Source organism: Corvus brachyrhynchos, unplaced genomic scaffold (genome assembly GCF_000691975.1).
Source record: "Corvus brachyrhynchos isolate BGI_N302 unplaced genomic scaffold, ASM69197v1 scaffold23, whole genome shotgun sequence".
Taxonomy (NCBI): domain Eukaryota; kingdom Metazoa; phylum Chordata; class Aves; order Passeriformes; family Corvidae; genus Corvus; species Corvus brachyrhynchos.
Genome location: NW_008238983.1, coordinates 12,158,362 through 12,181,502, shown reverse-complemented (window position 1 = coordinate 12,181,502; position 23,141 = coordinate 12,158,362). Strand labels below are relative to the sequence as shown.

At 36.7% G+C, this 23,141-nt stretch overlaps 1 protein-coding gene across 1 annotated transcript in view; it reads right to left on the bottom strand.

The window, feature by feature from the left end:
- ABCA13 (ATP binding cassette subfamily A member 13) overlaps positions 1–23,141 on the bottom strand; it is a 175,725-nt gene that overhangs the window by 4,171 nt on the left and 148,413 nt on the right. Inside the window, exons 52-56 of the mRNA XM_017738711.1 lie at positions 18,380–18,514; positions 15,932–16,035; positions 13,262–13,354; positions 895–1,000; positions 6–45 (exon numbers count right to left, since the gene is read on the bottom strand). Of these exons, the coding sequence (XP_017594200.1) occupies positions 6–45; positions 895–1,000; positions 13,262–13,354; positions 15,932–16,035; positions 18,380–18,514 (478 nt within the window). The remainder of the gene's footprint in view (positions 1–5; positions 46–894; positions 1,001–13,261; positions 13,355–15,931; positions 16,036–18,379; positions 18,515–23,141) is intronic.

Sequence of the window (23,141 nt, the reverse complement as noted above, 5' to 3'; positions counted from 1 at the left end):
CTGACTTTGTGGTACGTGGTATTCGAGCAGATTAAGATGTTGCCCCTGAAAACAAGCAAAGATTATAAAACCAGATAAAAGTGAATGCACATTGTGATGAAGCTGCACTTGCTTATAATCAGTCTAACTTCAGTAGGCTCTCATTGCAGATTAATATGGAAAATACGAGCTTTTAAAAGAGAACATATTTTGTCTACATTCATAGCACAAAGAACAGTTCATACTGAGAGCACAGATTTTGTGTGTATTCTGAAGTGACAGCTTGTTAATCTCATAAAAGAAATAAAACTTTAGGGAAATTTTAATCCAACAGACTAGTGCTGCTACGATGCAGTCTGGGAAAAGGCTGAGCATATACAGACACACAGCTGTCTGAGCTCAATACAGACTCATAAACATATACACAAAGATGTTCATATCTAAGATAGATATTGCTTTTCATGATTCTTTTCCTAAGCACAGTTAAAGACTTTGAGAGTATTTATGGAAATGTAATTGCTACATGTCTTTTATAAGGCTTTGTATTAAATCAAAGAATCTCAGTAAAGGCTGAGACTTATCAACTCTGGACCTTATCAGAAAGTAATCAAAGCAAATACTCTCAGTGAGTACACTATAGTCCTACTTCAGGTGAATACAAATTTGAGTTCAACTTCATCAATAATAAAAGCAAAAGGAAATTTCCACTCAGAGAAAAGGCCTTTCTATTTATGTTGCCTAAATGCCTGTATGGCATCACAAGTCCAATTTTTATGAAATGCCTAATAGAAAAATAAAAAGGATATTTATATGTACTTTATATCCAAACGTGTAAATATCCAAACATGTACATATTGTTCTTACCAGCCCCAAATTAATCCTGCCATATACTACAACAAGGAGTTTTAGCTGTACCTTAAACCGTGTTCCGGGAAAGTGCAGTTGTAGACAATCCAAAATCATTCTTCCATAACTTATTTCTTTGCTAAGCCAAACCTTGACAGAATAACCATCTCCAAACCTGGGAATGAGACACAGAAACATAAATCCAAGAAGATGCCATGAAGACAAGAAGAACATTTGGTTCAATTGATTTTCCTGTGATTATATCAAATATCATGTATGCCTACTGCATTATCATTGTGATTTTACTATTATACTATTGACCTACAGAATTCCAATGAGAAAGTTGTTAAATTAATGATAACAGAGACAAAAAATGTGTTATGCCTAATTTTAGTTACTACAGTGTGTTTCACTATCCAATATACCTGATGTTAAGTTACTTAAGGTACTTCTGTTAAGTAAACTATGCTTTAATTGCTTTGTTGCTTTGAGTGGTCAGTATAAAGCTATGAAGATTACCAATCATATACAGAAAAAGAAAAAAAAATCCTTTGACTTTTCTAATGAGAAAAATGGGTGTGTATCACTATTTTTCAAATCTGTTAACAAAACTGTGTGTCCAAAAGCAAGTTTCAGCAGTGTGAGTACAACGGTGTTTTACAGATATGCAAAGGCAAGTGTAGGGATATTTAGGGATACAGCAAAGTTAACAAATTTTCTTTGGCTCTATGACCATTCAATCTCTCTCAGAATAATTTAAGAAATTAACTTCTCTTTCTCAACACAAATGTGATAAAAGTTAAGTACAGGCAGTCTAACCAACACTATCTTTTTTATTAGCTTTACTCACTGCTGATAGTTATTTGGGAAAGTTGCAATAAACCAGTGAACATTGAAATGACAACCATGTTCTCATGCACATTTCTTAAGCAATGGACGTTGTGTTGCACCAGTCCCCAGACTGGGGTGCATGGGCAGAGCTGAGTAGAGGCATGGAGCAAAAAAGGGTTGTGCTGCACCCTTTCCCTCCTTTGCAGCTACATGTCCTCCTTCCTTTGGGCTCTCCTTCTTGGTTAATTGCTAGGGAAAAACACCAGCAGGAGCCGCATCAGAAGAGCTTTCCACTGCCCCTGCTGTTCCCTGTTGCCAGTGAGCAATGGAAAGGCAGAGCTGAATGGGGGACAGGGAGCTTGGGCAGCACTGCCCATGTCCCCCCAGAAACCTGTCACTTCCTCTGTCTTCCCACTGACCACCACTCCCACATCCTTCATTCCAGCATAACTCCCTTTTCTTCATTCTCCAGTGTCTCAATCACTCATTGCCAAATCCTTTATTCCAGTGGTTTGGTTCCTAATGATTACCTCTGTAATACACCCTTGTGCCAAAACCCTCCTCTACTGTGTCTTTCCTGTGTACAACTCATGATTCAGGGCAGCAGCTGGGTTAATTGGGTCTGACTGGTGAGAGGCACATTTTCATGTCATCAAAGCAGAGGATATATCACAGCACACTCTACAATGTTGCCCTATTCCAATACATAAAAGAATGTCTACAGATTATCAATCAAAAGGTAATAAAAGATAGAACTATTTTGAGATATATGCCCAGTTAAACCTGTGCATAAGTGACTCCCAGCAAAATATTCCACATGAAACACCACATGTTTCTCACCTATGAGTCTATTGCAATGTAAGGGCTTTAACTTTTATTTTGCATTGGGTCAGAACCTCTGTTGTTATAAGGGAATAGTCTGGATTTATTTAAGAGCACTGCAAGTTTCCACAATGAAAAAAAATAGACTGCAGATTTTATTTTATTGAGAATTTCACATGAATTCAAAATACAATTTCCAAGGATCTCAAAGAAAATCCCAATTTTTTGTGTAGCATAAAACAGTGGCAGCTTCTGCATAAAAATGAAAAGCCCTATTACAGATAAATGGGTGTAGAGTTTTTTAGCCTTTGGTTGGTTTGTGGGTTTTTTTGTGGGTTGTTTTTTTTGTTGTTGGGTTTTTTTCTTTGGTTGGGTTTTGGCTTATTTCTTATTGTAGTCAAATGCAACCACTGAACTGCTTCAAATGGAGTAAGAAACATCCTGATGCAGTGTCCTATCTGTTGGCTCCTGAAGGATGTTTCATGAACTAAATTGTATTGAGTCCATACTGCAGGGTACTAAATATTTACTGGACAGTGTAGCCTGACAAATGAACAGTGCTGATACACCAAAGAGATCTAGAATTAGGTGGAATCCAAAGCAGTGTCTGGCAGATTTGCTTTGCAATGATTTACTGATACTTAAATAGATCTCTAATTAAATGTTTTAAATGCATAGCATCATCCCTGAAAAAAATACATGTGACAATAAAAAAAGTTGTTACAAAGATGGATATAGTTAACAAGGGTATTCAATTTAGTTGACAGCTAACCTGAGGCAACATTTTACAAGAGATCATTGATTCTGATCAGTTTTTTGGCATTTCTATACAACGACCATTGAATTACAGTCTGAAAAATGCTGGTTTATGGAGACATTCAACAGTCTCATAAAATGAAATTGCTGTATGCAATGAAGTTTCCAAAGAAAATGAATCAAAATTCTGATTAGCAAAGACAGAGGAGTCTGTGCAACTTTGGTTTAGTTCTAAACTGTGAGTGGCATAAACACCAGCATGGCACCAATAAAAAGCTTTAAAAGATTTTCTTCTTTTGGCTAGTCAAATTATGATGCTTTTATACCTTGATTTTATAATTCATTTTAGTACAAGAGCTCCCCATATAGAGTAAGCTGATCAGCAATAAACATTTCCCCATGCTATAATCAGCAAGCTGCTTTCAGCAGTGCACTGAGGCAATGGAAATTGAGTTGACCATTTTTTCACTTTGTTTTCCTGTCTGATTCAGCCAATATAATTAATTCAGAAACCCAAAGTGGAATTACAAAGAAAAGCACAATCTGGTTTGATTAGCACTGTTAGGATCAAACCTTTAGCACCTGATAGTTCAAGACCTAAAGAGGAAGACATTATCATTAGAATGGCCTAAGTTGAGCCAGCACACTCGTTCAGCAGCCATCTGCTGCAAAACAATCTTCATCTCTTCAAAGCTATTCAACAGAGAACGTATTTTGCACTGCCCTATAACTTTAACAACACCTGAATTTTTATCTGTGTATAAACAAACACACAAAACCACATATTCTGACAGAATAAAATCTTTTTCTTCTTTCTATCCTTCCTCAGTCAAACTAGTAGTTCACACTTCACTTTCACCTCATTAGTCGTTCTGGGAGTATAACTTATTGAGTGTTTTCTGTTAAAATGCCAACATGAGTCTAAAAACAAAATATAAATTCCCAAACTGACTGTAAACAAATTAACTTGACTATTTAACAACAGCATCAGCTGCAGAAGCAGGAGCTTAGCAAGAACTACAAGAACTCCACACTTTTAATTTGCACAGGTTCTCAAGGTATCTGAGCAGGTCAGATAACAAGGGAGCAAAAGGAATGGAAATTTTTCCATACCAGGAATTACTAAATAGCCTAAACTTTTCATCATGAAAGAAAGACGATGAGGTGGTTGAAGGGTATTTTCAGGGAGCACAGAATCATGACTAAGCAATGTAAGTAAGAAATAATTCTTCACTCATGTTTCTCATGCAAGAGCAGGGGACATTGAGTTAAACTATTGGAAATGGAATGCCAAGTCTTCCTGACAATATGTAGGAAAATTGTACAACTCATTGACATGGGATGTGCTAAATGTCAGAACTTGACATGAGTTGAATAAGAGACCAGAAAAACTCATGGTGGAGATCCACTAAAATCACCTCTGACTTAGGAAGCCTCTAAAAAAGAAACTGCTGAAGGTGGTTAAGTAATGTAGTAAAGTAACTTCATGTGCCTATATTGTTCTTGTACTTTTCCCTCTTGACCACTTTCAGAGAGAGAATATTGTACTAACAGGTGTTTGATCTGACCTCAGGTTTCTTTTTGTATAAATATCACCAAGAGGAGGTCAGCCTGGGTGAATAACACAAATGGCTCCTCAGTTCTCAGAAAGGTTTTGCAGCCCCACAGCCAGCAGCAAAAAATAGATTATGTAAATCGACTTCAGATATGTGTCTACACAAGCTCCAGTCACACACTGGAATAAAGTGTAACCAAATCTATACTGATGAGAAAGTCCCCTGCATGCTTTCCTGGTGCTCTTTTAAACTTGCAATGGCAATGGAAGTGGATTTAGTGGCCCAAAGGCTGAAAATTCTCATGAATATCAAGGAGAGGAGTTGGCACTTGGGGCAGAGCAGCTTCTCAGTGTTCCCTTCTGCCCATTCCTTGGAGGTCCTGGTTCAGAGGTTTGAATGGAGACAAGAGTCTTGTCCTTGTGAAACACAGCTGAGCCTGCACGTGGTCACAAGGAGTCCCTAGAGGAATTAACCCAATGAGTTTTTTTAAGCTTGACTCATGAAAACCTGTTTTATGTGAAGAATGAAAAAGAAAGTACACTATCAGCAGACTTTTATTTGCTTAAAAAAAAAAAAAAGGCAAAACAACAACTGTGTTTTCATTTAAAAGCCTTAGGAGTTTGCTTGTCTACAAATCAACTAAACCAAACCTTGAAATCACTGTTTCAAGTAACAGCAGGTCCAGAATAAACAGCTCATCAAATCACACTCTTCCCAAAGCCTATTTACCAACTCTTCTCTCCCCTCAGTAAAATTTGCTGAATGTAACCTCAGGAAATGAAGAACTTGGCCTCATTTTCTAAACTTTGAGGAATAAGAAAAGCATCTAATCACCCATATACTTCTTTTTCCACTAATCAAAGAGTACATTTCCTGGAGAATGTTGTGCTATATATATATATATATATATACATCAAAAAATTACAGCTCCCAGAAAGTTTACTGATGGAAATATAGTGTGCATACTTTGTGTATGCACTAGTTTGATCAAAAGATTGCTTCAAAATGACATTATTGGATAACAAAATAAAAATAGTAAAGAGAACATTGGCACTTAATGTCTGCAAGGAACTGCATCTTTTAGAATATATGCCATAAATTAAAGAGAGGGAATAATTTTCTACTGTGCTGTTTATCCCTCTGCTTTGGTTTACATTCATTTGCACCCAGATATAGTTCTACTTTCTCTAAGTGAAAAGAATCATGGAATCATTTAAGCTGAAATAGGCCTCATCTAGGCAAGATAACTTAGTTACGCCGGTATAATTGCTGAAGCACAGAATACATATCCAGGTCATTCCTCTCACAACCTTAGACACAAGTACAATTTACAAACAGAACAAATCTTGAACAACATTGAAAACAAAACACTTTGAAAAACATTTAAGAAAAAAGAAAATAAAATTGAAATAAAATTATTAAAACAAAGACATCACAATTCAAGATCATTTAAAACTCACACAATGTATTTAATTATTTTGTCTATTAAGAAACAAGCAAAGACAATATCAAGGAAGGAGAAAAGGTTATTAATTTTTAAGAACTTGGGATTTTTTTTAAAAAATGCTAAAGTCAAATGCAAATACCCTGTCACTTGTAAAATGTGATTTCCTTCTGCATTTATTCAGAACCTCAGCATTGCTGAACAGATAAACTTGGTTAGATGCAAACAAACAGACATAAATAAATTATAAAACTTCTCTTCCATGTAGTATTCATAGAGTTTGTTTCATCATTTTTTAAGTCATCATGATTTTTCCAGGGTAACAATAGAAACACAAAAACAGTTATTAAAATGATGACTAACACTCGTTCAGGTATATTGTACATGCACTATTTGTTCACACACACTCCAGGCTTTCATATCAAACCATCTAAAGTTAATTTCTGTATTCAGCAATATAATTTTCATAACAGTGACAGCCCCAGATTATGAGAAGTGCAGGGTACAACTTTGCCTTGCTCTCTGTGTGCTTGTCAATTCTTAGGTGCGATTTCCAACTATGTGGTGAAACCCTGAAAAAATCTTGTTAATTGTTTATACATGTGCACACACAAAATCTCTCTGTATTTGAGGTTGTTTATCTGCACATACTGGCAAGTATCAGGGATTTTTTATTCTTGCATTATTTATATATTTTATTCCCAGAGAAACAGGAGCAGAAGTACTGTAACCCTGTGCAAAGGTACAGCCTACAAAGAACCCAAACTGTTCCTAAAAGCACCTTCTGGGACTCAACAGTGAAAAAGGCAGGAGTAAATAACATTATCATTGTGTTTCTATGACTGGGTTTGGGTGTACTGTTCTTTAATAACATAATAATCAGGGTATTACACACTAAAATATCTATTAAAAAGATTTTATCAACACCTCAAGGTCAAATCTCAAGCTAAAAAGTGTTTAATGTAGACAGGATGTAAAATAAAATTTAAACCACAGTTATACTAGCTTTATGTAATAAACTTTAATTACATCATCACATAACACCTTGTCATGAAATCCCTATCATGAATGCCTTACAAGATACCCTGGATGTACCTGCTCAGAGAAATGCCTTTATTTACTGCAATGCCTAGAAAACATTGCAAATAAGACAGCAGATTGATCAGAAAAGGAAAGAAAAAGGGAAGAAAGTGCTTCCCAGCTCTGGAAGTGCCCTGGGGAACAGAATCTTACCCTTTCATCCTCATACACCTGTGTGGTCTGTGGTAACTCACTTAGACCACATCTTTCTTTATTGCTTTCCTGTCTTGTTCAGGGCCCACCTAGAGACAAATGGCTCCAGTTGGCCAGAGGAATTCACGGTGCCTTCTGGAACACCCACAGCTACAGCTGAAGTTAACAGGAGTTTTGCTTTAAATGCAATGCTGAACAAATGTAAAATATTTAGTTATAAAGTGCTCAGATAAACTACCCAAACCCTTTTAACTTTAGCACCAGTCTTTGGTTACTCATCTATAAAAAGGGAATAATTATTTCAAATTAAGTTTCCAAGAAGTGCTGTGGAAAACAAAGATGTTGATGTTTATGAGCCCTGCTCCAATAAATGCTGATAATACTGTATTTAAGGACAGGTTTGAAAAACTTCTAGTAGAACACATACTAGTGAAAGAGGAGGATATGAAATCTTAATTAGCTGCTTCTGATTTAATGAACAGGTATAGAGATACAATGCAGCATCCTGTGGAAAACGTAGTACAAAATGACCAAAATAAGCATTCTAATGCACATGTGCAGTAGGGCTGAATAAATATTGCACAAAGTTTTAGGAGAGTCAAAAGATATTTTTCATTTCTGAACTCTCAATCTGTGTGTTTTTTAAGTTTTAAGAGCTCTTTTCTTCAAACTTTCCTCTGGAAAGATAAACGAATAGCTATATTACATGATTACACATCCACTGCCTTAAGACATTTTTCATGTACAAAAGGAAGGTGTTTTCAAGTCAAGAAGAGTGAAAATTATATTAATTTCTATATCTTATAGCATGTAAGAAACTTATTGATAGTATTTCAATTAGTAACACTGTGTCCACAGAAGGCTGAAATATTGATGAGGACTTTAATTTTAATCATTTCTTTTCCATTTAAGAAATCTACATGCGTGAGTTTGAGGAAAGCAATAAAATATTCTCAATCAACCTTTAAAAAAAAAAAGGTAAAGTATAAGTAGTCTGCCAACATATTTTCCATTATAACCCAGCTATAGCAAATGAATTAATTGTTGGGTAATTTAATCGGATGGCTTGCTGATAAAATCTGAGCAACGACTTGACGTCCAGCACCTGACAAATTGGTATGGGTTTTTCTGATATGAGAAGTCTGTCCAGATGGCCCTGGAATGAAGGATAATATTCAAAATGTTGCTCCCAGAGAATTGGCCAGCTGCATCTAACATGAAAATGTTTCTGTACATTTTTTAAAAAAGCATTAGGTATAATGGAGAATACTGGAGAGAGCGTTTAAATGTAATCCATTCACAATTTAGCATAATTGACTCTGTTGGCAGGAACTGTCTGAAATTAGGCTTTAACAGGCACAACTGTTAACACATCAATCTCAGACAAACTACATCTAGAATTAAGAGGTTAACTTTTTGAAAATTGCCCTTCAGTTTGTTCTTCTACCTAATACATTTCTTGATATTACTTAGAAATGTGCCACCTGCAACAAAAAGCCTTTCTAAAGAAGTCTTACCCTTATTATTCTGCTGATAAACATCTGCAGGTACTTTAAATCTGTTTAAACATATATAAATATAGTCAAGGTTCAGCCGTTTTTTAAACCCAAACACTGACTTTTGTAGCAAGAAGATATTTTTGGATGAGCATTTCGTAACAGGCTTGCAGAAGGGTTGGAAAAATGGAACGAGTCTCACACATTAGAAGCAGCATCACTTTTTATATCCCTATGAAGCTTTTATGTTTCACATTAGCATCTTCCTGGAGTTCACCCATACCCTTCATAGCAGAATTTTGTCCTGCCATCTGACAAAGCTGTACTCAGTCCAAGATTATGATCTTTCACATCTGCCAAGGGCTGAAAGTATAGCCAGAGAGAAAGAGCTGAATTCTTGAACTTCCCACAACTGCAAAGAAGCAAATTTAACAGGGCTCCAAGGAAGACCCATTAAACCTTCATCACATATCCATCAAAAAGATGATCATAATCTTGACTCTATAGACTGGAATGGTACTAAAGAATAAAGAAACAAAACAATTTTGAGGACTTCCATCAAGACAGAATTCAACAAGAAGGGAAAAAAGAATGTTATTTTAGTATATGTGCCTACATTTAGAAGAGGAAAATATTCTTGAGACATACTAATAGAATCACCTGTAATATCAAAATATGCTTCTATTATTATTTCTTACAGTACTGGATTTATTCTTTCACTAAAAAAAAAGCTGCATGAAAGTTTTCTTTGGTTTAAGTATTCATATAGAGGTTAGATTTCTCTTCTTGCAATTTTCAAAGCCAGATCAGGATACTTGTTGTTGCTTTTAAAATATTTGTTCAATTTGATTTGTAGAAACAAATTGAAAACAGACTAAAGGCTATCAAGAGCTGCTTATAAGTAAGAACAATTTTTTAAAAAACAAGCTGTAGAATCTAACAAAGAAACCATGATAATCTACAACTATCACCCCATTAATTTATTTTAGTATCATTCTTCCCTGTTAATATGAATTTTTATATTACTAGCTTAATTCATTCACACACAGCATGAAGAAAAGATCATCCAAAAAACCAGATTTTTAGGGTATCACTAATTAAATGCAATCAGATGCAACAAAATCAGGATTTTTTATGCTTTCCTTATATTGCTTCATGGAATATTTTTTTTAAACAAAATGTAAGATGTGATGGGTTTTTTACGGTGATGTGGTGCATGGGACAAATATACTAAACAGTGCTAATTGCAGGAAAACACTGAAACACTAGGAGAAGACTGGTGCTTGTATCAATGGAGGTGGCTGTTAAGGAAAACATTTTTCTGCAGGTAGATATTTCCTAATAGCAACTTAGATCTACTAATCCTTATAGTCTACCACTTTAGAAGAAACAGTGTTTTGCTCTGTATGGCAATGGGAATGATAGGGCTATTAAATCATAGGGAGGGAAGGAAAATGGGAAGGAAGGAATCACTCAATACTCTTCCAAGTCCAGGAAGTTTTTCAGGATGTTCACAGGTGGAGCAGAAAGTGAAAACTTTAAAATAATTTAAAGCTTAATTCTTTGGAATTCTGCTTCTCTACTCCTTCCCCATCTCATGTAGATGCAGGAGTCCTCCATATGGTAACATGGAAGCATACCAGGAAATTGTCTTCGAATAAGTTTGGAACTTTAATCACAGAGAATGTATAAAGTTTTTTTAATCTCCTAACAATTATTTTACGTGTTAGATGTGTGATAACCTGGGGTTTATGATAAAGGATCACATTGGCATGTGTTGGAGAGAAGTTTGGAAGCTAGACTAAGCAACAAAATAAGAGGACTACAGGAACAGTCTTTGACTTCTCCCCAGCACTTGTTAAAAGATTTCCAAAGAAAACACAGAAATGTCTTTTCTGCAAGCTTTAACAGCTGTGTGTATATGACACTTTAAGACTGCTGTCTACAGTGTTTTTTTTCTTGCCAGCCAAGAAAACTTATCAGGCCGTCAGAGAAAATTCAGACAACTGCCTGACTTCAATTAAATCCTTTGATAAAGCTCATGACTATTTCTTCTTAATAAAGGGTTCTAAAGTTTCAAAAAAATTCAGTAGGTTCCTGAACAGTTAGTGTGGAAAATTTGGAGAGCAAATCAATCAATAAGCTAGGAGTTAAAGGGATTTTAGTCCTGCCTTTAAATGAAAAATCCTTGTGGAGCTTGAGCTGCATGGTTTGTGTAGAAATTCTCAGCAATATTGATCTCCAGTGCACATAATTTTCCCATGTGAATTTCACTGATGGACATACATTCAAGAACTGCCATGGAACACAAACCTGCAGAAAGTATGAAATATTCTTAATATAGAGAAGGTGTGCTTTTTACGAAGTTACAATGATTTTAAAAAACCCGCTATGAATATGATTGACAAATATTCTTATTATGGCTTTGCTTTAGAGAATTTAAAAGAGGCACTCATACAGCCTTGATTCCAGAATGGTTGATCTGTGATTATCTCAATAGTAGTAATAGTGCTGGTTGTATATCAATAAGAAGTAATATGAAGACACTTCCAGCATGGTACTTCTGCACTGATTTGCTAACTGTGATCTGAACGAGGTTTGTCTACAGAGGCAGTGCAGCAAACTGAGAAATAACCGCCCCATTTATATGAATATGGTGCATACTTGTGAGTATGCTTTTGATGTCTTGTTTCCGTAAGAGGGAAGATGAAAAGAGGCTGCTAAAGGAAACATCAGAAGTTGCAAAACAATGAAAGTCACTGAGAAGATAAAGGGGAAGGTAGCCTTTGTGGACTGTCTGATTTTGCCCTCTCAAGGTGAAGCTGAGAAGACAGAGACACGTACTCACTCCAGAGGATCTGAAATATAAAAAGGGAAGAAACATTTATCCCAGCTAACTTTATACACCCAACTGAAGTGCCTAAGTAATATTATTTTTTCCTTACTGGGGGGGACACATATCTTCAAAAAGCATTTTCACCTGTGCAAGATCTGCACTGTCCTCTACATACAGCTGTTTCTCATACAAAAGAAGTAAAGGATGCCTTCACACTCACTAATCTACTCCAGCCAGTGAGACAACAGGCTATTCTATGCTATGAAATTTGGGAAGAGACAGGATGGCAAAGGCAAAGACCTAGATACGAAAGAAGCAGAAACTGCTGAAGATCAATTGACTTCTCATGCCTCCAGAAACTGAGGCAAATATGCTCTGAAAGGTGTGCAAACATGAATAGAAGGCTACAATCACACAGAACCATCAGAAATACAGATGCAGACATCAATGTTTTTTCACCATCCAGATTGTAATGTGTCTAGCTGAAAGTTTGTCTTCATGAAAACACCTTGGAAGGAGAGAGCTAGTGTGAGTCAGGCCCATCTTGCTAAGGCAGCTGTGAAGGAAGGACCTATGGTTCTACACAGAGGGAAGGGCAGAAAGCCAAAAGGACTGTCAAGGGACAAGAAGTTATCTGAGACATATATCTTCTGCCTTATAAACATGGCAGGCAGCAGTTCCAAAGCATTTCTGTAGAGCTTGTTCCCAATGTCAACTGCATCTGCACTTACAAGAACTAAGTGCTGAGCTAGTATAAAGCAGTGTAGCTTTGCTGCTTGCAAATGAGCTGTATCATCTTACAGAGCCGACTGTCTGCATGTCCTAATAATTACATTTACAACTAAATGTAAATGTCTAGCTATAAGTTGCAGCAACTTTCCCCTCAGCTTCTCATCCTCTTTCCTTTGTCGTGGTTTAAGTCTATCCTCTGAATTAAACATCCTCATTAATAGGAATTAAATTAACTCATGAGCAGAGTTCAAACAGAAAAGAGGCTTATGCACACCAGGAAAAGGATGCAGAAAACAGCATAAATATCTGCAATTGTCAGTGAATTTGGTAGGAAGTAGAGAAAGTTCAAAATAGATGTTCTTACTGGCTGCTGACCTGTTAAAAATGCTTCTTCCTGTTATGAAAAATCCTCAGACGGAGCCAAATTGCATTTCATCACCATGTTGAATTCTCACAATGTATTCCTTAGGTTACGTGCAGAAGTGTTTCATTTTAGATGCAGATCTGTCTCTTTCAATTACCATTGCCGATTACAAAGCATTTTAGCAATGTCACATGTCATTTTAGCTTGCTAACTTATCCTAATTGGCTCTTTTTCAACTTCAGTTATGGCAGGAAAAAGAAGATGTTCTTAGCAGTCATAAGTCCTTATGACTTAGCACTACTAAAGCATCTAGCCAGCTCTTAGAATGCATGTAGGTGCAGAAGATTTGATGTTGACGTACAATACCTGTTTTTAATGTGCTGGGGAGAACCAAGACACTTGAAAGCTCCATTGACCATAATAGCAAGCCTTGTGCAGAGAGCTTCACATTCTTCCATGCTGAAAAATAAATTGAGGGGGGAAAAAAAATAATTAGTAGTGAAAACCGAGAACATTGTTTATACCTAATTTTAGTTAAAGTAGAAGAATCTGGACAGCTGCAAAAACAGGTACACAAAACCTTTGACTTTAAAAGATAACAGTCAAAGTTGAAACCCTAGTCAGTATATACCAACAGTTATTACCCCAGCTAGAAGACAGACTTAAACCATTATTTATATTTTTCGTCCATAAATAGTTGGACAATTCTGGTCAAAATATAAAGGTATCATTACCACAGGCAAATGTTTCATAAACAGTCTCAGGAATGACACTGAGTGAGCCATGAACTCACGAACTCCTTAATCCTGTTTATGATTATTCTGAGCTAAAGGATAAAGGGAGAAGAATGAAGTAAGCTTGCTCAGCTCGCCTTTTGCACAGTACATACCCATGAAAAAGAGTTACCCTCAGCCTGATTGCAGGATAGAAGAAGATCCAAAGCACTACAATCCAAAGAAAATTTAGGACATGGAAATGCAGCTGAATAGAAAAGCAGGGTCCTCCTAGATGTGACTGCTTCAGATGATAAATAATAGCTTTGATTTATAAAGCTTATGGAAGATGGGCTTCTACCCTACATATTATGCAGAATTGTGTGAGCAACTCTTTCAAAGAAGCACTTTAGACATAGGGAAGCAGTCAGGATGTACCCAACATCTCAAAGAGGAGTCAAAGATGTTTTATGCTCCTACAATTCACTGTGTGCCCTCCCCAACCCTTCTGAGACAGCTAAAGAAGAGATGTCTTGTGTGCCTCAGCCATGGGCCAGTCCAAACCGAAGTGCTTTGACTGAACAAGCATTGGCAATTAAGTACACCCCTAGGAACAATTTCCTTATAATGTGACAGAGCTGTGGTGAGAACTGCCAAACTGCTATGTCTGAGAGAGACAGGGAGAGAGCTAACACATCTTCCCACAAATCAGGAAATTCACTGAGTAACTCCTAATGCTCCCCTTGGCACAACACTCCACAGCTGTGGCAATATTACACAAATTTACTGCCCTAGGGACGGTGGATAAAGCCTCACTCCTCCCCTGCTAAAACAGAAGTTTTGTCTCTGAAATGTAAGTAAAAAATTGTCTCTGAAAATTAAGTAAACAGTTCTCAAAACCTGATTTTTACACAGCAAAGCATCTCTATACCTTACACATGTGTTTGCTGACATGTATGAATGTTCACTTCATATGTAAAATTCCTGTACTTATACAAGTAACTCATCTCAAATAAAGCCACAATGGCCTTCAGAAAATTGCATAAATAGTATAAAATAATTTCTCCTTTCTTCACCCTGGCACAACAATGTGAACAGTATCACTGTACTTATGTCTGCTTCAAGTCATTCATTTGTAGAGCTAAATGTGTAGTTAGTACAATTTGAGGGACTTTGTTTGTTTGTTTGTTTACAGCATATTAGTAATGAGACCACAGGTCTCTTCTGTTTAGCTGGTGTTTGACAACTAAAGGTTCTTAATCTGGACTGAAAAGTCAAAGCATACTGTTTCCTGAAAATCACTGAGCTGAATTCACAATGCATAACCCACGTTCCCTAAATGAGTGTGCTGGTAAGCACTTGGCTATCCAACATGGGTACCTGATTTTCAAAATTCAGCTTCCATAAGTAAAATACTAGAAACTTTTTGGAGCATTTTTCCATCAATAATGGACTGGGACAACAAATACATTTTAAGAATATCTAAAAATATTGAAAATAGAAAACATTGAGAGAAGTTTGGCTGCATTTCTTTATTAATTAGTCTATACTTCAAATCTCATTTGGCTAAATGTTTCATTGCTGTTTTGATTTTTAAGTTTTTTCCTCTATGGACATGTTTGCATGATCTCTCCCTCATTTAAAGACAGATATGTATATATTTATATATATTTATATATAATTATACATACTATATATATACATACTACCTAAGGGAACATTTAATTAATTCCACTTCACTGTAGATATTACAAAACAGTATTGATGTTTCCTCCATTAAATCAATATACCAGTGACCATATCAGAGAACTGACAAGACATTTAACGTAGATGGACTCTTCTAAGAGGATGGGGTCCCTCCTACCATTTCCAGTGGTGCATAAGTGAATAGCTATGAATCCATCTTCAGGATGCCATGGCTTACTCTTTTCATACACTGATGCAAAGCAGAAACTTAATAAAATCAGAAGGTTTTTCACTCACCCCTCCTATTGTAAGGATTTTTAAGGTGGGCAGCTGCAAAAAGGTAACCTGATGTGCCAAGCAAGAAGAGACACTACAACACTGAGTAAAAAGAGCACAGAAAAAGAAGAATCAATAACATCATCTTTTCTGTGCCTGAGGCCCCTTGAGCAACATTCTATTCTTTAGAAATTAAATATGAAAAATATTTGGGATTTAAACAGGTTTCTTTTCATGGATAGGAAGGAATTACCATAAAATGTTGAGACTTATTCTGTATTTCACAGCAGAGTGAGCATGTCTTCAGAATATACTCTTCTGCAGGACAGGAATACACTGGTTGCTGGGATAAGGGTCTTACCTGTGGGATGTCAGCACAGCTGCACAGCCATCCTGAACTTCCTTCAGGATGGTTTTCCAAAGGTAGCGTTTAGAGCAGGGATCCATCCCAGAGCTGGGCTCATCCTACAGGAAAAATGAAAATGACACAGCAGCATGGAAAAGCATACCACAGCTTCTCCCCAGCATGAAGAATTTACACAATTCACGAGAAAATCATATATTTTTCTCTTTAAATGTTACATTTTCAGAAGGTAACTTAAGTGACACCCTGACCACTGTTTTGCTTTAACACATACAGTTCAATGTTTAAATTTATGGAAGGCACATTTTAGTAAAGAAGCATTATACATAAACAGTGTTTAAATATAAACAAAATATAAATCTATGTGTATTTATAAATGCTTATTATATTTATAAATTTTATATATAATATATATATATGTTTAATTATATAAACATGCTCTTTTTGATAAGAGAGACTTGCAAGTGGTTTTTCTCACTTCTGGAAGGGTTCAGTGACTGTTTCTGATCTGCATACACATCTGCCATGAGCACAAACAACGGGAGAAGTCCTATAGCTCCCAGATGCCTACAGTGCCCATCCCATATCCAGGTGTTTGATAAGAGGTTTGGATTTGACATCCTCTAGCAGTTACTCCCACACTCTTTAAAGAGGAATTTTCACCCACGGTGGAGAGAATTCACAGGATTAAATAACATTAATTCAGTTAGTGCAAACCATCTGGCAAACCCATTTCCCACTCGGATGGCTTTCATGGAGAAAGATGTGCTGCTACAAAATCTACATTTCCCCTTCCTATCTATTCCTCCTTTCCTCATTAAACCAAATTTTTACTTCATTCGCTCATGGAGGCAAAAGGAATGATATCTGATTGACAAATCCAGTCTCTGTCACCACGAAACTAGGAAGAAGGAAATTCTTCCAGTTGCTTTTTTATCCAGTGGAATTCCATGGGGTGTCAGCACCTGTGAGAGTGGTATGGCCTTGACCAAAGTATTTTCACCAAGGAATCCCAGCCAAAACCTGGAAGCAAAGTTTTCAAGAAACAACGCAAACAAAAAATCCAGTTTGAAGCTAATTTTAGTAATGTCAGAGGTGAAAAAATTCAGTTCAGTCTCCCACTATCTGTGGATTGCTAACAAAGAAAACATAAAAAGCAATAAACCTAAAGCAACCCACAATGTTGCTCAAATTAACGGCTATGATTCTGGATGCAATTAGAAGCAGATTCAGTAGTTTATGTTGGTGTTTTTGCTTTAAGATAAAACAGTAATAGAAAAAGCTCCTTTTAAAATACTGAAAAACTCCTTTAAAATCTCCTAGCTTTCTAAAGTCAGCAAATGTTTTAAAGAATTTGACATGTTTAGATATCTTTCTTTCCTCTTTTCATTTTATATGCAACAGTCTGTGCCCTGCAGCAAGAAGTAGGCTGAAATGGATACTTGCAATAGTACGCTGTCATAAAGACAGTTGGAGCATTTCCTAAGATCAGGAAAAAACACTGATTTAAGATTATCTCCTCCTTTTACGAGCTGAACCAGGGTCAGTTAAAGCATAAAATGCAAATAAAATATTTCAGCTTAGAAGTGAGGCAATGGTAGGCAGTCAGAAGCAGCAAAATGTGTCTAATCTTCTGAAACATGAACCCCAGAGAACAACAATTTTATCTGGTTCAACTTAGCCTGTGATCTCTTCCTGGAAACCCTGGTTTCCTCCTCAACTCTGAGGAGCAGCTTTCCTACCCCTGACTGTTTTGAAAGGTTTGTTGCACTACTGAACTTTTTTTAGCTCTTCCCAGCCATGTTTTAAGAAAGTGGTGCTCAATATTCTCTAGTGAAACAATAGGCAGTGGTACAAACGAGCATGTAGTGATGTAACGATGCAGTTCTCAAAGCTTTGTAGGTCCCCGATCTTCAGTACAAAAGGCATTGTTTACACTGGAGTGGCCAGTTTCAGACCTAAATGGGCAGTAGCATGCAAGAACCAAAATGACCTGGGATAAGTTATTAAAATTAATATAAGTCATAAGTATTACTTGATTGTGTGAATGAAACAAACTGTATGAACTAGACAGATTTATGAAATAAACACAACCCAGCAAGAATTAGGAGTATCTTGAAACAACATGGGTCAATTAAACACGTATTTGGACCAAGGAATGCTACAATTTTATTTGTGTCTAGGGCTTTTTTTCCTGCTCACCCAGTTGCTCCAAGGAATTAAAAAAAAAGGAAAAAAAAACCAATTTCACTTTCTATTTTTGTGAGCACTGGAGAATAAAATTAAAGCCATTCATATAACAGAACAAAGAGGACAGTTGTTCATCTGTGTATCAATTACTCCGTGTCTGATCAGCAAACGACCTGATTTTCTTTAGAGCAACATACAAGACAACAAAATTCAACATAGCCCATTTATCATAACCACAATATTACTTTTACTCACCAGTAAAAGTATTTGGGGTTTACCAACTAAAGCCACAGCAGTAGAGAGCTTCCTCTTTGTGCCAGCACTGTACGTTCTCACCAGTTTGTCAGCATGGGCATTGAGGTGTAACCGGTTAACAAGGTCCTCTGCAACCTGTGGTTTGCAAATTTGGAGGCAAACAAAGATGAGCCAGATTAGGCAGCATTTGTGCTTAGATTGAAAGAATGTTCTGTTCATGCATGTTAAGAAAATGTACATGTTGTTTTCCTTATTTATCCACCCTTGCTGCATATTTCTACTTTTGAATCTTAGACAAAAAGCTGCTCTGAGACCCCTTAGTTCTTCAAAAATGATAAGGATTTTCTCATATAGAAAACCTGGCTTTGTCACTGCCTAGCACAGCCATTAGTATTTGGTTTGTGTCCCTGGGTCAATGATCTAAAACATCTCTCATTTCAACTTATTCTCCACTATTTATTTGATCAAATGTCTGAGTAACTGAGAATTCAAGAGAAAAAATTCTCCATTGGCCACAAAAACAGATGAAAATGTCAGAAAAGCAAGTCACAGTTGCAGATTTAGAATTTCTTAAAGACAAAAGGTAACAGGATTGAATTAATATACCTTTGTAATAACTGAGAGGGGTAAGCTGACCTTAGATGGATTGGTTTTAATTGGTTAAACAATAATGTATGATCTGGAGAGCTGGAGACAATGCTCATGCTGTCCCCTATGGCCTTTCTTCTTTACCCTGTCAGAGACAGTCCTGACATACAAGGCTCCCTAAAATACTGCTGCTAGACAATATTAAATGTAGCAATAATCTTAATCCATCTATATCAGCTACTACTGCTGGACTGTCCAAGGAGATGTTCAAAACCATGAGGGACACAGCAGCAACTTTTCCACTTGCTACCGCCAGATGCTCCCTGCAAAGCAGCAGGTATCTGGCATAGGCTCCTGGAGGGTTTATCGTCAAGGAGTGATCAACTTTGTAACACAGCAACTGTGTCTTCATGCTGTATGTAGGAGAGCTGGAAGATTCTTGTAAAACAAGGAGTTGCATGGTGCACTTATTGCCCAACGTCAACTGCCAGAGCATTTCCAGCAGTATGGTTCATTTGCTTTGCTTCCTCCGCTTTACCTCCAGCAAAAAACAAGGAAAGACTGGAAAGCTTAGTCACATCAGGTGGACAATCTCCAATTAATTAGAAAATCCAATAGAAAAAAAAGTTCATTAAACAATATTGTGAATTAATATTCACTATCTATCGCAGACAAACTGCCACAAGCATAATAATATTTTCTATAGGAGAGTTTTATGCAAACACCTTTGGAAAAGATCAAGATATTCATGACCCTTTTAGCAAGATTTTTCGAGTAATACTTATAAAAGTAAGAGACATCTCTGAGAGCAAGTTGTCTGTAAGCAGGAACAATGCTTCAGTGAGGAGATTCTAAAGCATTTTAGTGATGATCCTTGGACTAGTATCCATAGTCACTTGTGTTTGGGGTACCTGGATGTATAACCTGACAGCAATGCATGTTCTCATACAAAAGCCAAAAAGCCACGTTTCAGAAATATTACTCTGTCTACATTAGATGCAGAGAGGTTTTTTAAAAAAAAAACAACTGTTAAACTAGCCACAGGCAATATTATACTGAAAAGTTCAAGGCTTCTGCTATATCAAAGTTAATTCACAGTAATTTACTTCCAATTAGAAATTATTGCTGTGGATTTAAAAATGGTTAATCACCTAAGCTATATTCTAAGATATAATAGCTGAGCATTGTTTTGTTATGTGTTTTTTTTCCACTTCCAAATATAGGTCTCATTAACACCAAAGAAACATACACAAGCGAAGTCCTCTAAAGCATATGAAGGACAGCTTATCCTGTCTACAAAACTGACTTGGCTGCTACCACTGGGCATGCATGAATGTTAGTGACTACAGGATTATCCTCCTACACATCCACCAACAATCACACAAATTACACAGAAAAGCTCATAAGAATTTAAGACCAGTGTCCTGGGTTGCAGTGTATTCTATCACCATCCTCATGAGCTGTTGAAATCAGGTGGGGCAGTGTTTCCTTGCCTCCTCCCCCCAGACTATCTTGCTGTTAATTGCCCATCATTGTCCTGCCGCCTGACTCAGAGATAACTCCCTCCGGACTATCTTCTGTTAATGAGCCTAATCAACACTTGGCCTCATGACTCATTACCCCATTGTGAGATGCTCCACCCAGAGGGAGGAACCAAGCATCCCATCGTGGATATAAACTGAGCTGCTGAACACCAGAGACAACCCTTTCCACTGGATTTCCAGAGGACAGGAGCTACAGAGCCACCACTGGACCCTCTGAGGAAGAGCAGACCCTTTTTTCTACAGGATCAGCACTTCAGAGGACTGCAGCCACCATTCTACCAGACTGCTACCACCACCCTGCCTAACAGGGACTCAGGTTGTATCTTGACTCTGTCAGTTTGAACCAGTGTTTTCTTTTAGGCTTTTTTTTTTCTTTTCTTTAATTTCCCCATTAAATTGTTATTCTGACTTGGTGCCTCCCACTGGTTTGTTTTCAAACTAGTACAACCAGAAAGTGAAAAAATACGTAATCTCATTTTTTACACCAAAATTGACATACATTTTAAACTACAATAAGCTTCAAGAGTTATTAAACAATAAGCAAAAGAGGACTATGCATCACAGCTGAAATGCAGTCAAAAGTATCCTTTAGCTATGACTAGAACCACTCTTTCTAAGTGCTTGGAAGTGTCATCTAAAGTCAGCAAAATGCCATGCTTTTAAAGAGACAATGAATGCTGTATGGGGAAGAATTGAGAAGGTCGAGGAATAGTGCCAGAGAGAGAAGAAAGAAACCATTCAAGTTAGATGGGTCTTCTTGTAGTCTGTAGCCCCCTAGGGGACTCAATCATGTGTCAGGTATGAACATAAAGCTCTTTGTAGAGAGCAACATTTAAAAGAACTGACTTTGCAAGGTTTGCAATTCCACACCACACATAGAATTCTCCTCTCTGGAGGATGACTACACCATCTCCTGTTTCATACAAAGAGATAAAGCCTGGCAAGTCTCCTGCTATAGAAATTTTTCAAGACAAGGTTTAAAAGGTAAACAGGTAAAAAGAGAGGGGTGGGAATCATTTCATAGTACCCACTTTGCTGCTGCTTTAAATGTGTAGAGCCTCTAAGATAAACCTTGCAGACCATCACAGTGCACAACACAATCTGTCCTGATATCTAGATACACTCCTTTGGTGCAAAACATATCAAATTAGAACTGATTTGGAGCTGAATCACATTAGCAACATAAAAGCAGAAGGAAGGGTCAACTTTCTTATTCCTAAATATGTCCCAGTTTCACCTAAAAAAGTCTCCTATTCCTGCTACCCTCCTCAACTCTTAATTTCAAAAGAGCACTGCACACTATGGTTCAGCAAATATAAGAATATGGAGTTCAATTATCTTTCAAGAGATGACCCCAAAACTTTTTCTCTTTTCTTTAATGCATATCATAAGATTTCCAGTAATGTTTCACCTTCATCAATAATACCTAAACAACAACAAAACAGTAATTTCAATGAAACTAGAAGTGTTACATATAAGGTATATATTACATATTAGCTATACTGTAGAGGAGCTTGAATATCACCATTATAACTTCATTTGTCTGCATAGCCAGTGGTTTGTATCATAGTATACTGTAAAATAAATACAAAAATCCCTCTTAAATTACTTTAAATGAATGTCAGAATTAAACATGTGACCAATCTTCAGATACAGGTACACACATTTATGCCAGAGAATTACGGTTCTAATGGTTTCCTTCCCGTGGTGAATGTGAGACATATACACAAGCACCTTGTCTCCCTCCTTGTCATATTCACCATGATACTCTATTTCAATAATGTTTCAATGACTTTCAGCAGTGAAGAGTAAGGAAATACATCAATTTATTTAGCAAGTTGGTAACATTGAGGCCAAATTAAAAGATACAGAGTTATATGCAAATATATACATTGTAAGCACACTTGAACCATAAAAATATTTAACGTCTGTTCATGGATGTAATAATGTATTTAATTTAAAATAATGTATTTGAACTCTTTCCTTCCTTCCTCCCTGCACCAGCAGTCAAAATTATAACAGACTTCACATCTATCAGCCAGCTATTTCCCTATTTTCCAACATTCCTTAAAACTATTTACTTTTTTTCTCATAAATTCTAACATATTTAGCAAAGTATTTTCCCCTAAATTAATTTGGGCTAGTTCAACTAGCTTTAGAACAGGAATTGGAATGAACCCTTCAATCTGTAGCATCTAAACAAAATCCCCCAATACTTTGTGGAGTTCCTAAAGACAACATTCATTCCAGAAGAGACTATCAGGTAACTCAACTTTTGCACACATGCCAATATCTGTGGGAGTAAAGGTCAAAATAGGCATGGTATCCTCCATCCACCAGGGAACTAGGAGGTACATCCATTCCACTGAAAAGCAGCAATTGCGTAACCACTAATGCCTATGGCTTTCCACTCCCTTTAAAAATTACATCTAATAATCAACTAAGAGATGAGTGGTGCTAAGGACCTTGAGAGTGTCTTCCAGAAAAACTTGGAGTTAGTAAAGACTCAATCTGTTCAAAGACTAGAAACATCATAACGGGTCTATCCTGACTTGAAAGGCTGCATCCATCAGTGTATTAGTTTTCATCATTTCTGACACACTAAATACAATGCATAACTTCTTGCTATT